The 17,353-nt window shown below is 34.9% G+C and overlaps 1 protein-coding gene across 6 annotated transcripts in view; it reads right to left on the minus strand.

The window, feature by feature from the left end:
- Positions 1 to 17,353, minus strand: part of NBEA (neurobeachin) — a 723,704-nt gene that overhangs the window by 92,002 nt on the left and 614,349 nt on the right. For all 6 annotated transcript variants that reach the window (XM_030818536.1, XM_030818537.1, XM_030818538.1 and 3 more), the window contains one exon: positions 14,221 to 14,333. In XM_030818536.1, coding sequence (XP_030674396.1) covers positions 14,221 to 14,333 — 113 coding nt within the window. The remainder of the gene's footprint in view (positions 1 to 14,220; positions 14,334 to 17,353) is intronic.

A 17,353-nucleotide genomic window follows, 5' to 3' on the forward strand; every position in this document is an offset into this window, starting at 1 on the left:
GTTTGTCCTGTAAAATCTCACAAAACATTCTTTAAAAAGGAGCATGTCTCTTCCTCTAATCTTTTCCAATCTTCTCTTATACTTCTGGAAAAGGAAAAGTAAATACTTATATTTTTTATTTTACACAAGTTTCATCAAAGTCATGTTATTGCAGTGTTTTACGGAGTAATGCTTTGCAGGAAACAGCTGCACAGTATTAAAGTCTGTATGTGCCTCCATTAGTAACTTCTTAAAATGTATTTCTAATTTTGAATTTTTACCTAATAAGGTTAGACATGACTTTTATGAAACATAATGTAAGTGATTTGCTTTGTACTTAATATTTTTCTATCGTTTTGCTTCTAATAGTCAAACAGCAATAAATAATTAGAAAGCAAAAAGCTTCAAAATGTTTGTTTGGGGAAATAAGAATTTTGTCATAGATGACATATTTTCTTAAGAGATCCTAATAGATACCTATCATATCATATTTATCTATCTATCAATTAATTACCTACTTACCTACATACTGACAAGGTTGTCAGTTTGTTATACTTTAAAAATGTTAGCCGGGCGTGGTGGCTCACGCTTGTAATCCCAGCACTTTGGGAGGCCGAGGCGGGCGGATCACGAGGTCAGGAGATCGAGACCACGGTGAAACCCCGTCTCTACTAAAAGTACAAAAAAATTAGCCGGGCGTGGTGGCGGCGCCTGTAGTCCCAGCTACTGGGAGAGGCTGAGGCGGGAGAATGGCGGGAACCCGGGAGGCGGAGCTTGCAGTGAGCCGAGATTGCACCACTGCACTCCAGCCTGGGCGACAGAGCGAGACTCCGTCTCAAAAAAAAAAAAAAAAAAAAAATTTTAGCAAATACTGCAATGTCAATATCATTTGATTTTGGCAGATGAATATGGTAAGAATTCTGGTCAAAAGGTAAGGCTACACTTAATAAAATTTATAAATTTACTTTGCAATATTTTTCAATTTTCATCATAGTTACTATATCAATAAATAGTTTCCTTTTCTGTCAAACAATGGGCATTTGGATACAGTGACTTCTGCACTTTTTAAGTGTTACCATATACAAAAGTTTAACTGAAAGTTTAAAGCCTGTTTTTAGATTTATTGCTGTTTTGTCTTTTTTAGTTTTTATGTTACAGGTGAACACTTTAACAAATAGGAAAAAATCGTGCAAAAAATGCAAAAATGAAAAAATTTCTATCCCTGTAAAACTTTATTATTATAATTCAGTTTTTAAAACTGCTAAAAAGCCTACATAGCTTGCAAAAAGGCACTATTTCCAATATCAAAGAATCAAAGAAGTGACTAATGTACAAAAATTTGCATTCCTTATAAAATTTACGGGAAATTACACGTGTAGCATTAGGATGTTCACATGAAACACTACTGTAGTTAGTGAAGAAATAATGCTGAGAATTTTCTCTACTCTTATCACTCCATTTCCCTGTTTTGAAGACCAAAGAGAGAAATCTGTCTCAAACTTCAGTGCCACAGAAAGCTTGGTTTTCCTAAAAATAAAAACCTTTGTGACTTTATTACATGAAACAAAAATCCTCCCAGATGTTTGTGGGGATTTACGTGATCTTAAGGCTCTGATTAATACTATGGTAAATATAATTGTTTAAATGTGTTTATTCCAGTGTTTCTCTTTATTTTTTAAATTTTTTATGAGAAATACATACTTCTTTTGTTTTTAAAACAACTTGTTTAGATGCAATACCTTAGATTGTACTTTGAAACCTTCTGGTATGTATTTGGTGTGTATTTCTGCATGCTAACTTTTTCTTTAGTTTCATTTTGCTGTTTTCTCTTTCTGTCATCTTAGCCTTGATTTATCAATATTTTTCTATCTTTTAAAACCTGCATATTGTACCAAGTCCTTTTCTTAAAACAGGTATAAAATATATAAATTTAATAAGTAAAAATGATTGCAAAAATTATATAAATAAAACATATTGGACAAATGGTATTATATAAGACATCAGAAGAACTTTTAGAGAACATAAAAGTCTGAGCACAGAGTTATTGATTTAAACAAATACAAATAAATAAATGTGGATTGATCTGATGAATGGTCAATGTCATCAAACTACATTATAATTTTCAAGAAAAAAAAGTTTGTCAAGGAGAAATCAGAGGCCTAGTTAAAGCAATGTCAATAACACTGAATTCTAGTATAACATAAAAAACTGAAAATGGTACTAGGATTCTACTTTTATATAGGTTGAGCATCCCTAATCCAAAAATTTGGCATCTGGAATGCTCCAAATTCCAAAACTTTTTGCATGCCAACATGACACCATAAGTGGAAAATTCCACACATATGTACTTAACACAAACTTTATTTCATGTACAAAATTGTTAAAAAAAAAAAACTGCATAAGATGACCTGCAGGCTATATGGAATATGGTGTATATGAAATGAAATAATTTTTTGTTTAGACGTGGATCTGTTCCCAAGCTATCTCACTGTGTATATGCAAATATTCTGAAATCTGAAACAATCTGAAGTCTGAAACACTTCTGGCCCCAACCATTATGGATAAGAAATACTCAAACCTGCACACATAAAATGTTCAAGAGTTCACTACTGCTGTTACAACTGCTGATGATACTATATATTTATATAACATATTGTCTTCACATCCATTTCCTAGACTGATTTTCATAAGTCTCTGAGGACAGCAAGGCATTCACTATGTACCTAATTTCATGAGGAGGAAACAGGTACCTGGGTCTCCACATTCCACATTACTGCACTGCTTTCTCATTGCTAAATATGAAATTCTGATCTTAATGTGACTTTATTTTTCAATAGAGATGGAATCTCACTATGCTACCCAGGCTGGTCTTGAACTCCTGTCCTCAAGTGATCCGTCTGCCTTGGCCTCCCAAAGTGCTGGTATTACAGGTATAAGCCAGTATGCCCGGCCCTTGATGTGACTTTTTTCTTTCATAATTACCTATTTAATTCCTCATTCCTCATTGAGTCACAGAAATGGAAGGAAACATTCAGGTCTACTTGACCAAATCTCTTACAAATGAGTACACTGAAGAAAAGTCAAATGAAGATCACCTTGCTAGTCAGTGGCTAGACGTTTTACAGAACCAGCTGCAGCTCTGTGCTAGATACAGCTTGAAGCTGGGTACATCTGACCCATTTGTCTGGCTTCTAACGATAGCTGTTAGTTATCTCAACACTTTTAAGACATGAACTTCTAACATATCTAAGTTATCTTGTTATCTTTTGTAATCAAGGGCTTGAAAATCCTTAGAAGAGGCTTTGAGAGTTCTTACCTTTTTTGTTTTTTCAGTCATGAACTACCTGTCATCATTCTGAAAATTCTGTTATGACAACATAGAAATCATACCTACAGACACTTCTGTGCTCAAGTAAATTCCCGGGCTCCCTTTTTATCTAAGGAACTTCAACTCATTCTTTTGGAGGTTTTTCAAATTGCATCTGTAAAGCCTTACATGACACCATCTGGTAATAGGCAACTTTCTAACCCTTTTAACCCAGTAGTGTAGCCCTTCGAAGAAACTCCCTGTCTTTTATTCATCTCTTTATTCCCACACCTACAGTACCTGAACCTTTTTAAGCGAGCAATAAATGCTAAATGAATGAAGACTGATTAACCCAATTATACAATATTATATAAAATTTCCATGTGGAAATTTTAGAAAAAAATTTTATGCAAAAATCGAAAGACATAACAAAGTGAAAAATATTCATAGCACATAAGAGCTAGTTTCCTTAAAAATGTGCTCTTACAAATCAATAAGAAGCTAACGAACAATCTAATTAAATAAATGAGGAAATGATATGATGAATAGGCAATTCACAGAATAATAAATGCCAATTTCCAATATCTGTAAGAAAAAATAGTACCAGTTCCTACAATGTAATGGATCTATATTCGTTTTTTCTGTTTAGCATTCATTATGCCTTCTTCCTTTGTGAACCATTCCTTCTCCACTCTTGGTCTACCTGATGCTGGTGAGCTGATCTCGCTACCTGACTCCCTGGGTGGGCATGGGATCTAGACCTGTCAATCATAATATTTTATTCACATTGGCACTATGACTGCAGCAGAAATGGGTACGTGATTCAACTTGATCGGATGAAACTTTGCTGCATCTGGGAAAAGTTCTTTTTCTAGCGGGGTTACAAAGACATCATTACTGTAACACAGGGAAGCCTGTTTGAGAATGAAGCCAATGTAGAAAAGTAACAGAGGTGTGGATCCTGATAATTCTGGTGAGCACCTGGATGCAGTTTTCCTGAACTGATCCGTCCCTGGATTTCTCAGTTATATGGGCTAATAAAATTTTTATTTTAAATTAAAGCCAGTATAAGTTGACTTTCTATTATATGTAATCAAAAGTTGTAAGTACACTCACAATTGTTAAAATGTCAAACAAAAACTATTTTTATTAACTAGATTGTCAAAAATTGTTAAGTTTTATAATACTCAGTATTGGAAAACATGGTATCTCATAATGCTGTTGGCAAATAAATCAGTATAAATTTCTTGTGGGGAAAATTGGTAATATTTAAAACAATCATGTAGTTTTGATCAAGTAATTCTACTTTGTATAATTTATTTTTTGAAAAATATACATGACAGTGTATCAATAGTTGTCTCTGGCCAGTGAGAATGTGGAGACTTTAGTCTTCCCTATATACTCTTTTTTTGCTGTTTAATCATGAATTTGGTTTATCTCATAGAGATAATTTTAGATGGCTTTTAGAATTATATGACCCAGAAATATATTTCACATGTGAACATTTTAACTTTGATAAATTTAAATTAACTATAGTAACTTTATATTTTGGCTAGTGTTATTGACCAAATATTTCCAAATATAAATTTCTATTATTGGCCAGGGCAGTGGCTCATGCCTGTAATCCCAGCACTTTGGGAGACCAAGTTGGGTAGATCACTTTGAGGCCAGGAGTTCAAGATCAGCCTGGCCAACATGATGAAACCCCATCTCTACTAAAAATACAAAAATTAGCCAGGCATGGAGGTGGGCACATGTAATCCCAGCTACTTGGGAGGCTGAGGCAGGAGAATTGCCTGAATCTGGGAGGCGGAAGTTGTAGTGAGCCAAGATTGCACCATCGCACTCCAGCCTCGGTGACAAAGTGAGACAACGTCTCAAAACAAAACAAAACAAAAAACTTCTATTATCAATCTTCATTGATATTTGAATCAGAATACATCAAAACCTTACTAGTTACAGCAAGTTAAATGACAACATGAGGAACAAAAAGACAAATTCAGAAGCCTAGCATCGGCATATAATAAACACATGCAAAATATTGGCTGTTATTTGTTATGTTCTATAAGATAACGGGCATGCTCTCTTAAATGAGTCAATATCATGAAAAAAAGGTGGGGGTGTTAGGGTGGCTGGGAGTTATTCCAACCTTTAGACAAATAAGACAGAAGAATCAGATGTACTGTGGAGTCGCTGACTGAATCCTGGCTTAAGCAAAACAATTTTTGAGACACACGGGAGATAATTAGAAAAGCTTGATTATAGGCACAGTGTTAGCTAATATTAGGGAACTGTCATAAGTTTTGTTAGATGTAATCATGGTGATCTGATTATATGGGAAAATACTATTTTTCATACTGAAATATTTAGGGGTAAAGTATGATATATTTAATTTATTTAAAAATACTTCAGTAAACCAATAAAAGCTAAACTGTCAATAACATGTAGGTATTGGTTAATGGGTATTGTTATTAGGAATTGGTACTTTTTCTTTGTTTAAAAATTTTCATAGTAAAGTCAAAATCAACTAAAATAGAGTACAAAAACAAGCAAAACCTTTCCAATCAATCCAAGTCTTTCCTATGTTTTGGGTTGTTCTAAATAAGAATGCTTTAAATGACTTGAAAATTTGTTTCTCTAAAATATGTTAAAATTGTGTTCTCCTAAGTGTGGATTAAACATTCCCTTTGCAATTTTATACTGTTAATTGCCTTAATATGGCCTTTTGTCATCAGATGAACTTCAGCAAATCAGTACACAATTTTCAAATACATTACTAAGGAACAGAACCTGAAGTCATGAAACATTAATAAAGAGAAGTGTTAAGATTATATTTTTCTATTAATTAAATATGTTTCTTTTTATAGTTTTTCATAGGATGGAATTGAGTATATTATGAAGAAAGATAATCTTTGATCTAAAGTTGCAATTTGATTAGCAAAATCTATTAGCACTTGGCCGGGCGTGGTGGCTCATGCCGATAATCCCCACACTTTGGGAGGCCGAGGCGGGTGGATCAGGAGTTCGAGAGCAGCCTGGCCCACATGGTGAAACCCCATCTCTATTAAAAATACAAAAATTAGCCAGGCGTGGTGGTGCATGCCTTTAATCCCAGCTACTGGGGAGGCTGAGGCAGGAGAATTGCTTGAGCCTGGGAGGTGCAGGTTGCAGGGAGCCAAGATTGCACCATTGCACTTCAGCCTGGGCAACAAGAGTGAAACTCAAAAAAAAAAAAATCTATTAGCATCTTATTTTTTTCATTTAATTTTTTGTAGAGACAGGGTTTGGCTATGCTGCTCAGGTTGGTCTCAGACTCCTGGCCTCAAGCAATCCTCCTGAATTCCTCCCAAAGTGCTGGGATTACAGGCATGAGCCACCACACCCAGCCTTAAGCACTTTCATAGGAATGCTAGTCCCACATAGGACCGAAAGCTTTGGAGGTTTGGAATGACTCACTGACCACATTTCTTTTGACTCCTGTACTCATATCTGACATGACTGAGCATTGTGCAGGATATTTTAAAAGAACTCATTTTTACTGGATAATAGGGAGAGTTTTTCTTTTTTCTTTTTCTTTCCTTCTTTGTTTGTTTTTTTTTTTTTGATAGCGTATAAAAACTGCCAGGGCATTTAGAAAAGGTAGAGGGAATCTAGAAGAGAAATTAATCACTAGCTTTTTTTTTTTTTTTAAAGAATATCCTACCTATGTATTATGGAGAAATAACAGGTAACAAATGGAAGAAAATGCAATCTATATAACCAGTGCAATTCATCATAGCGTTGTGAGGGTAAAGCAAGAAAATCCATGTAAGATGCTTAGCACAATGCCTGGCATATAATAAACACATGCAAAATATTGGCTATTATTATTATTATCATTACCCCAAAACAGTTCCTAAGAAAATTAGTTTTATATATCTTAGTGAAAAGTAAACACTTTCACCTACAAACACTGGAGCATCTTAAATCTTCATGTGTCAGTTCGAGAAGTTTTCCAGGTATTAAGTAGAAGGATAGTGATGGGGCTACAAATTAGTTTCAAGATCACTTCTAACTGCTTACTATTCTGTTTCAGCTCGAAAGAAAGGTTAAAGGAGACTGAATTTGGCCTAGTTTTGCATGATAATGCTGTGGTTTAGACACAGAGGTGACATGTGGCTGGTGAAATTAAAGTGCATAAAGCAGGCTCTCTTTTCCTTTCCATAGGTAGGATTCTTCTAAGAGCATACACTAAACAGTGTTCCTGCTGTTTTCAGTTTCTTTAAAAGCCTAAAATTTTCAAAGCAGAACGGGCTCTATAGGATTTTTTTCCCTCTCTTTTTCTGAAAGGGTGATTCAGCTGGCTAAGTGGGAAGGAACAAGAAAAGAGGATAGACATTTAGTATAAGCAAACAGAGCCTAGGACTGCTTTGGAAGTTCTGTATAAATCTATAAAGCTCCCTGTCACCCTATGATGTCTCCAACAAGCAACAGTGGAGATATAAACAAACACAAAAACACTATTTCTGGTTACCAGTGTCTGTGAAGTCTACCTTTTTAGTTGCACTTTTCTTGGTTCTTCCATTTTTTCAATTAGAAGGAGAATATCTTAATATGTCACCGGATAAACAAAAAAATGACTAACTTCTTAAAGGTATGGACTAAGTCTTATTGCCTTTGTATCTCCAGTGTCTGGCACAGAGTAGGTTGGCAATAAATGCTTGTGTAATGAAAGAATGAGTGAATGAATAAAAGTATTAATTTAAATAAATGAATATCCCATGAGTTTAAAACCGTATCCAAACACTGCCTATCCATACCTTGTCCCTCAGCACTGCCATATTAGCAAGTCTAATGAAAACGATTTTCAACATACTGTGGATTATATGTTAAGGCAGCATTCAACATACATTGAAACAAGTTATTTCAAATTTGGCAGCAGGGTTATTTGGCAGATGGTATATAATTAAATTTACACATTCACACTTTTATCTTTTAGTTTTATATCATCCTAACTACTACTAACAGACCTAGTAGTTTTGCCCATACTTCATGGTTTGTTGTTTAAAATTAAGCATTAGGTAGATTATAATCAAGTAAATGGAATTAATTTCATTTTAGATGTTGTTAACTTACGGTGAAAAAGAAAAATAAAACAGCCATAGAAACTTGCTCTAGTGGAGACTGCAGTGAGCCAAGATCATGCCACTGCACTCCAGCCTGGGTGACAGAGGGAGACTCCGTCTCGAAAACAACAACAACAACAAAAAACCCAACTTGCTCTAGATTGCTGAGTGGTGCATTCCCCACCTGACCAATATAAACTCTTTTCTGTGTGGTAGATAGACATTCGGTAGTATCGAGGGTGGATGGTTGAAGAGTATTCACACTTCAGTGCACCCATTTGCATTATCACATTTCAAAGCCTCAAGGCATTATCACTTCCTTTTATTAAGTGGCATAATAATTTGGGAAAATGGTTATGCTTATCATCATCTGTCAGTCAAACAACTCCTGTGTTAACAAAATATATTTTTTCCACTCGATGAATGGGTGTGTGTATGTGATGTCTTATGTTCATGTCAATATTAGTAGGACTTGGTTTTGTGATGAAACTATTTCACTTATCAGAGGGCATGACTGGGAAATAGGAAAATTCTATTCACACTTTAATGAGCAGAGACTGTGCTTCACGTCAAAGTCATGTAACCACTGTAATTTAAGAGTCGAGTTCATATGAGTATATGTAAATAACTGAAGCGCTAGCATATATCATGTTGTAAGATAGATTTCACCATAAGGTTACATCTCCATAAGGAATACCTACATAAATGGGGTGGGGAGGAAATCTCTAAACCTACTGTTGGTTGGTGTTGAAAAGATAGGTCAAAGGCAGATTGTTTCATCTGCTGACCCTCATGTCAAACAATAAACATAGCCTCTAACCTGTACACATAATAAATAAAACTTGAACCTGTGATGTCTAATCAAATGAGAGGTCTAAAAAATCTTACTGATAAAGAACTTTTTTTTTGCTCCTGTGCTCTTCAAATGTTCAATTAAGTGGGCCAAAGAACAAGTAAGAATATTATAAATATAAAATATTTTAGTCTAAATAAATGTGCATCTAAAGTTCTAATAAACATTTAATATAACCTTAGTGTTTTGATGTTACAGTTTTGATAATTTGATAACTTAAATAGATGGTAAAACAGAATTATTTATTGAATTAGAAGTATTTTATTAAATGGCATTATTTTTTAATTTTATTAGAATAAAAAATAAATCAGAGGAATCAAATAACCTTCACTAGGTTTTTGTCAATCATACCAAAGATAGTGAACTCTCAAATGACAATTATGGAAATTTGCTTTGTCACTGCCACTCACTGAATGCCACTTGTGTGTCAGGCATTATACCAGGTGCCGTAACTACTTTACGGTGTTAAAATCTTTCAACAACCCTATTATGTAAGTATGACTGCGCTCATTTTAAAGATGAGAAAACAAGTTCAGAGAATTTAGAAAACATCTTAAATTTGCACAACATATGACAGAGAAACGAATACTTGAGCGAAGCCTATATTCTTTTCATGTTCCGGTTACAACCTCTTGATTTTTTTTTCCCGATTCCCACTATTGCTCAAGGCACTTTCAGCTGTGTTTTCTGAAACTTTCATTCAAAAGTTTCCCAACTGATACAACACAGAATTTCATGAAGCCTGTGTAATGTGGTGGTATAAAGAAAGAAAATAAATATTTATTTTTTTTGGCATTGTACACTTCATAGTTTCTTAATTCTTTCATATAGTAAAGAATATAAAAAGTATTTGGGGTACCACATGTTTATTGAAACAAATTCTAGAATTATTCACTACTAAGAATTATTACTGGGATCAGGACTCCCAGTGTTTGTTTCGAAACAACTACTTTCGTTGTTAGAGATCTTTTAGACTGTTCTTGGTTATATCATTCGAGTATTTCAATTCTTCCTTGAGCTTCTGAAGAGTCGGAAACTCTCCATGAAGATTTTCATTTGTGGTGATTATAACTACAAGAATTTCATGTGCTTCTTACTGGACATCTCTTCACTGCGATAACGTTGCTCTATAGCAGCTTTTCCTTCCAATTATATCATTATGCTTCAAATGTCATTTTCCCATGAGGCATATAATAAGATATATTTTCATACATTAAAATCTTGTTTACTGATGGATTTTATACAGGATAGTCTCAGGTTTCTAGCTCATTTGTAAGAAGCTCCTATTAAGAAATTCAATGAAGCATGGGAACAATGCACGAGTAATTTATTAACAGATCAAGAGGCTTTAATTTGCTAACATTTTCCTATCATGCTAGGGTGACAGAATAGAAAGAACAAATTGCTAAAGCATAGAATATAGCAAAATTGGAAGAAAAGCTATCTATCTTTTAAGAGCTCATGGGTTCAACTGTTCACAGCATGAAGAACTACGTGCTTGCAAAACTACAGTTTGTAGTCACATTGCCTAATTTATTTAGGCTCCATCTGTTTACCTGTATTATTTACTTAACACTATATAAAATTAGAGGAGCACATGCGAGGCACAAAAGGAAAAGCTCTGCAAAAGGAAATACACATTACACAGATTAGCATAAAAACCTTGAAATGGGCTGGGCGTGGTGGCTCACGCCTGTAATCCCAGCACTTTGGGAGGCTGAGGTGGGTAGATCACAAGGTCAGGAGTTCAAGGCGAGCGTGGCCAACATAGTGAAACCCTGTCTCTACTAAAAATACAAAAAAATTAGCCAGGTGTGGTGGCAGGGGCTTGTAATCCCAGCTACTTGGGAGGCTGAGACAGGAGAATCGCTTGAACCTGGGAGGCGGAGGCTTCAGTGAGCCGAGATTGGGCCACTGCACTCCAGCCCCAGCGACAGAGCGAGACTCCGTCTCAAAAACAAACAAACAAACAAACAAAACCTTGAAATGTTCATATCTTCAGTTACTGTAGAAACAGTGACTTCCTCATTTATTTTAACTCATTTTTTCCTACATGGATAAATGAAAAAAATCTATGATTACCAGCAAATATGTTACCAGATGCCTTCTACAACCCATACTAATCATAATGAGTGCCACATTTTCTCTGGCTGGGCTAGTGTTTCAAGAACATTTGAGTCTAAACGTCTTAGTGAGGCTAAGCCTGTACTCCCCAGTGAGGCACAGTCCCCACTATACCTATCTCATAAATGCTGGCCACTCATATGACTGTTAACTATCTGAGTTTTCATTTTTGCGCTGGGCTGAACTCCCTTCAAGTGGCTGGGAGTATGTCTGCTTTATTCACTCCTGTACACTCTTTCACTTGTAGAGTGTTTGACATATAGCACATGTGTGATAAATATTTGTTGACTGAACAACTGAAAGATTGAATAAATAGATGGAGAGAAAAAAGGAGCTTCAGTCTGTAAATTTCCTTTAAACACAACATCCCAGTTGATTTCAAATAAAAAGAACTTCCTTCCTTGTTTTAAAAATAATACAATAGCCATAATAGTAGTCATCATACGAGGTTGTAATATGCTTCCTGAGAATCTATATTCTGAATTTTTATGGTATATATATTTTATAATGTCTAAGTAATGGCTATTCAATTAATGTTAAATAAAACACATGCAGCCAAGATTTTGTCGAAGAACTAGTTTGACAGTTTTCATCCTCACATCAATAAGTTAGTTTGGTTTTGTCTTACACCCCAAAATTACACTTCAACCTTGGCAAGTCATGCATGCCATTCAAATATTCTCATCCAATATGGATGTAGTAGCATATATTCATCATCATTATTTGAAATACAATTCAAAGCATATGGCCTATATCAATGATTCACCAGTCTATTATTGTCATATACATAGCATTAGCTAATACTGATATCCCCGCACTGTTCTAAGTCCTTTATGCTTATTAACCCATCCACCACTCCACACAACAACCCCATTACTATTGATGTCTCATTATATAGGTGAGGAAATTAAGACAGAGAGAAACTAATACTCTTCTTGTCTAAGGCTCCACAGCTGGTAAATGGCAGAATTAGGATTTGAATGCAGCAGTCTAGCTGCAGAGTTCTTGTTCCTAATCTTGTCCCTGATCCAACATTCTGAAATCTCAAATGCCCCAAATCCAAGTTTTTGAGCACTGATGTGATGCTTAATGGAAACACGGCAGCGTTTTGGATTTTGGGTTTTCAGATTAGGGATGCTCAGCTGGTAAGTATATAATGTATATATTGATATTTCAAAATCCAGAAAGATCCAAAATCCAAAACACTCTGGTCCCAAGCATTTCAGACACAGGATACTCAACCTTCAGGTATTGTCTCTTGTGTGGGTCTCTCTAAAATATTGTACTTTATTTTTAATTTTTTGGGGGACTGATCTTATTATTTAGATAATCTATAACTAGATTTGTTCCTGAAGGGCAGGCTGCATGAATTACAATGCTTCTATCTACCTTATCTTAAATAATTTAGTTACCTGAATGTGGTAAATAGTTAAAAATTTTTGGTTGACTCACATTGGAAGAATTACTATATTTGCAAGCATATTAGAATTCATTTGCTAGCAATTTATTTCTACCAGTTGTATGACTCTCAGCAAGATGTTGGCTAACTGATCTTTTAGGTCCCTTTAACATCGATAACACCACAGCTAAAATTACCCATGAGCTACCAACTAAAATTTAATAGGGAGTTACATAAAATAAAAGAACTGGAGAGTGAATGATGCATAAGAACATGAAAAAGTTAGTAAACAGTCTTCAAAAGAGGCTAAGAAATATCCCATGTGTAACAATAATACTTAATACTCAGGAAGTGCTTCTATGTGCCAAGTACTGTGTTATATTCTTTAAATGTACATGTTATTAGATCTGTACAACTATTTGACATGGGACAGTATTATTATTCTCATATTACAAATGGGACAAGAGAAACTAGCTTTAGGTCACACAGCTAGTAACTAGTGCAATATAGAACTTCAACTTGGGTAGGTCTAGGTTTCAAAGGCCAGAAATGGGGCAGAAGCAGGCATGCTGAGTTAAAAACCATCTGTGGGATTAATTTTAAATCGGCTTTAATGTTGTTTCCCTAAATCACAGGGCTTATGCTGCTCTTGTCAATTAGCCCCTTAAACCTGCCCTCCAAAACCAAATGTATACACAAATACCTTTCAACTTTCTATGGATTGCTAAATCAGACAATCAAGTCTGACAGAAAAGAGAGATACATTCAAAGTCAGTGGGCTGAGGCTTTACTATGGCTAACATACATAAACTTTAAGGCAGGCCTCTGGTGTAAGCTTAGACTATAGAGCAGCTTTTTGGGCTTAGTTCCCAGTTCTTCACTGAATTTCAAACAGTTTAGTATCACACTGTAGTTTCCTCTGGACAAATGAGGTGAGCTAATAAAAATTTTACCTTTTATTTCTTATTACCATTATGCACCATTTTCTTGCCATCTTTTGGGCCATATCTTCTCTCTCATATATAGACAGACATTTGATAAAATTAACTGACTTTCTTTTCAGTATTACATTTCCCTACAATGTGTGTATTTTATGGTCAATATAAATGTTTTATCATCTAAGGAACATATCACATAAATGATTTGCCATCATATTTTCTACTAATTTTAGGTTTTTAACCTTGACTTTAAAGCCTAGGATATATCAGAAACCTCTCTCTACATCTGCTATTTCTCAAATACCCATTTCATTTTGCCTATGCTAGTACTAGTTTATCTTCTTGTAGCTTAATTCCTGTGCTAAGAATTGGTAAGGTTTAGAAACTGACTATGTAAGTCAAGATAATCAGTTTCACTTTCTTACAAACATTAACTGGCTATATATACTCCGACAGAAATACTGTTAGACTATAGCCTTATGAAGAAAGCTGACTTCTATATATTTAAAAGTTACCTTTGATAGATCCCTAAAGTTTCCTGGAAGAGTCAGGTCCAATTCTTCTGATTCATAGTTGGTTAACACCCACGGAAACACTGGATATTGGTTCAGATCATTATATGTCCGTCCTAGTAAAGAAAAACAGAAATAAAAATTTGTATACACAAAATGCTTATCAAATAGTTTCTGTTTTTACAAAGCATCTATTGAATTTCAGAAGAAAAGTAACTTTTTATTTATTGAACCATATCTTTAACTCTGATAACAATGCATTTAAAGTGAATTCACTCAATAATTGTTTTAAGACAACTAGAATTACTATTTATAAGATTGTGATAGAGGCTACTGGCTGGCTATTGTAATTGATTCTCCTCTTCCTGTGTTACACCACATTTCTCAGCCTCCCTTACAAGTAGCTATGGCCATGGGATTTAGTTCTAATCTACAGAATGTGAGCAAAGTCTCTTCAAGACTTGGCCCACTGAAACTTCCTGCATGTGTGTCTCATCTCTCTTCTGCTGATGTAGATAACATTGCAAACCCGGAAGCAGAGCCTTGTCAGTCAGAGGCCCTGAAAGTAATTATGGAGGAAGTCACCCCACTGACCTGCACATCTGCAGCTTGTGTGATGGTATTCTATTTTATTATTTATTTATTTATTTATTTATTTTGAGATGGAGTCTCTCTCTCTGTTGCCCAGGCTGGAGTGCAGTGGTGTGATCTTGGCTCACTGCAACCTCTGCCTCCCGGGTTCAAGCGATTCTCCTGCCTCAGCCTCCTGAGTAGCTGGGATTACAGGCACATGCCACCACACCTGGCTAATTTTTGTATTTTTGGTAGAGATGGGGTTTCACCATGTTGGCCAGGCTGGTCTTGAACTCGTGACCTTGTGATCCACCTGCTTCAGCCTCCAAAAGTGCTGGGATTACAGGCCTGAGCCATTGCACCTGGCCGTGATGGTATCTATTATAATGAATATATATCTAGAAATTATATTACGAGTACACAGAATACTATGTTAAACTTATATCAAGAATGAATGCAGAGAATTTGCGAGTGGACAGTACTCTGAAGCTAGGATGAAAAACTACAGAGGCAGATGTCAATCATACATTTTTTCACTCCTTAAGTTCATGAATTTTTTTAATCTTATGTTGTTTCACTTTAGCGAAGAACTGCTGGATCTCAGGGTGAATATGTCTGTTTATGTTTTGGTAGAATGACTTAAATATTTCAGGTGTGATATTGAGGCACAGTGGGAATGGGGAAAGTTTAGGGGAGCAAGCTGTGGCCCCCCCCATAAACTGGAACTGAAAAAACATATGATTAGGTGAAATTAAGAGAATAGCTATGAAAGAAACAGGATCCTAAGAAAACTTTTGTTGAACAAAATTATTTTTTATAAAAATGTGTTATGATCCAATTATCAGTAATTTTCTAAATTTCCATTAAAATTCACACAAAACAGCTATTTCACTGGTATTTAGTGATATGAATTTCATCCAGTATGCCGTGGTTGCACACACCACACGTACTATCACAGTAGCATAGATATGCAGATATTATCTTGTTCATCATCAGGAAATTACATTAAATGATATCTGCTCTTATAGCATTTGGAAAACATATCTGTGAAATAGAAAAAAAAAGAACTACAATCTGAGTAAGAACCAAAATCTGCAACTGCAAGCACCAAACAAAATTAACACATTTAGAAAACATTTTATTGATGACTATTTTATCTGTTTATTAGACGAAGCTTTGCATTTTACAACTAAACTGCATATTGCTTTAAATGTATAAACTGGTGTGGGTATGTAATATAGGTGTGGGTAATGGCAGCAGAATGTTGCTTCCACTTTGCATTTACTGGGATGAGGTTACAGCTAGATTAGGGCTTCCCCTGTGTTGCCTCACCACAGTTCTCATACAGACCTCTATTATGCCTGATACACATCGCTGTTTACTTCTCTGCCTCTCCACCAGTCTGTAAACTCATACATGTCAGGGCTGGGTTGTTTGTTTGTTTGTTTGTTTGTTTTAATCTCTGTGTGTTGGCATATGCCATCTGCCCAATAAATGTTTGTTGATGGAATGGATATGCATGTGATAAAAATGGAATAAAATGATCCAAATTTCAGAAGATGAACAAATATAAGTCAAGTAAAGGAAAACTGCAGAACATTATCTTTAGAAGATGAGGATTATGCAAAGGCATAGAGGTATATATGAGAGAGAATGATATTGTGAATGTCTACATTGAACTAGAAGAAAATATCTACAGCTAGGTAGCTTAAGCAATCAATGAACCTGCTTGTGTTTAAGTCTATGGTGAATAATAATAATGATGAAATTAAACAAGAGTTTGGAGCCATATTAAAGTTTTTTGACATGAAAATAATCTGCTAAAACAGTACCAATATTGTAAAATAAAAGCTGTACATTTCTAAACTTGAAAATTTATTACTAATAGTTCATTTGTATGCTAACCTAGGACACCTGATTGGCCTCAGTATTTTTTTAATATGTATATATACAAAGAGTACAGATTGGCTAGACAGAGCTATTTCTGGGATCCTAAATGGGTCTATGGCAGAGTTTAGAGCTCTTCCATTTTCTGAGGGGAACTGTTCTACTTAAAAATCTGTAGATTTTAATGAAAAGCAAGTATTACAGTGTGTATTTTTTTAATAGAATAATGCTGATGCTACCTATCTAGATATAACATATATTACTTAAATTAACTGATAGATGAAAATCAGATACCACAATTGTTAAAATAATTTCTGATGTTTTATAATTTATATATTAAGTAAAACTGTTAAAATAAAAAGCCAGTTTACATAAACACAGTATTTAAATGTACTGTATAAATGCAAACAGCATAAAAATGTAGACTATATTTGAAGACACTAGCCTTTTAATAGAAATGATTTTCTAAGAAAGAAAAGGATACTGCTTGAGGGTAGAGGGAAGGAGGAAGATAAGGATCCAAAAACTACCTATTGGGTACTATGCTTATCATCTGGGTGACAAAGTCATCTGTACACCAAACACCCATGACATGTAATTTATCCCTATAAAAAATCTGCACATGTACTCCTTGAACCTAAAATAAAAGTTAAACAAAAATGCTATTTTTGGAAAA

Source organism: Nomascus leucogenys, chromosome 9 (genome assembly GCF_006542625.1).
Source record: "Nomascus leucogenys isolate Asia chromosome 9, Asia_NLE_v1, whole genome shotgun sequence".
Taxonomy (NCBI): Eukaryota; Metazoa; Chordata; class Mammalia; order Primates; family Hylobatidae; genus Nomascus; species Nomascus leucogenys.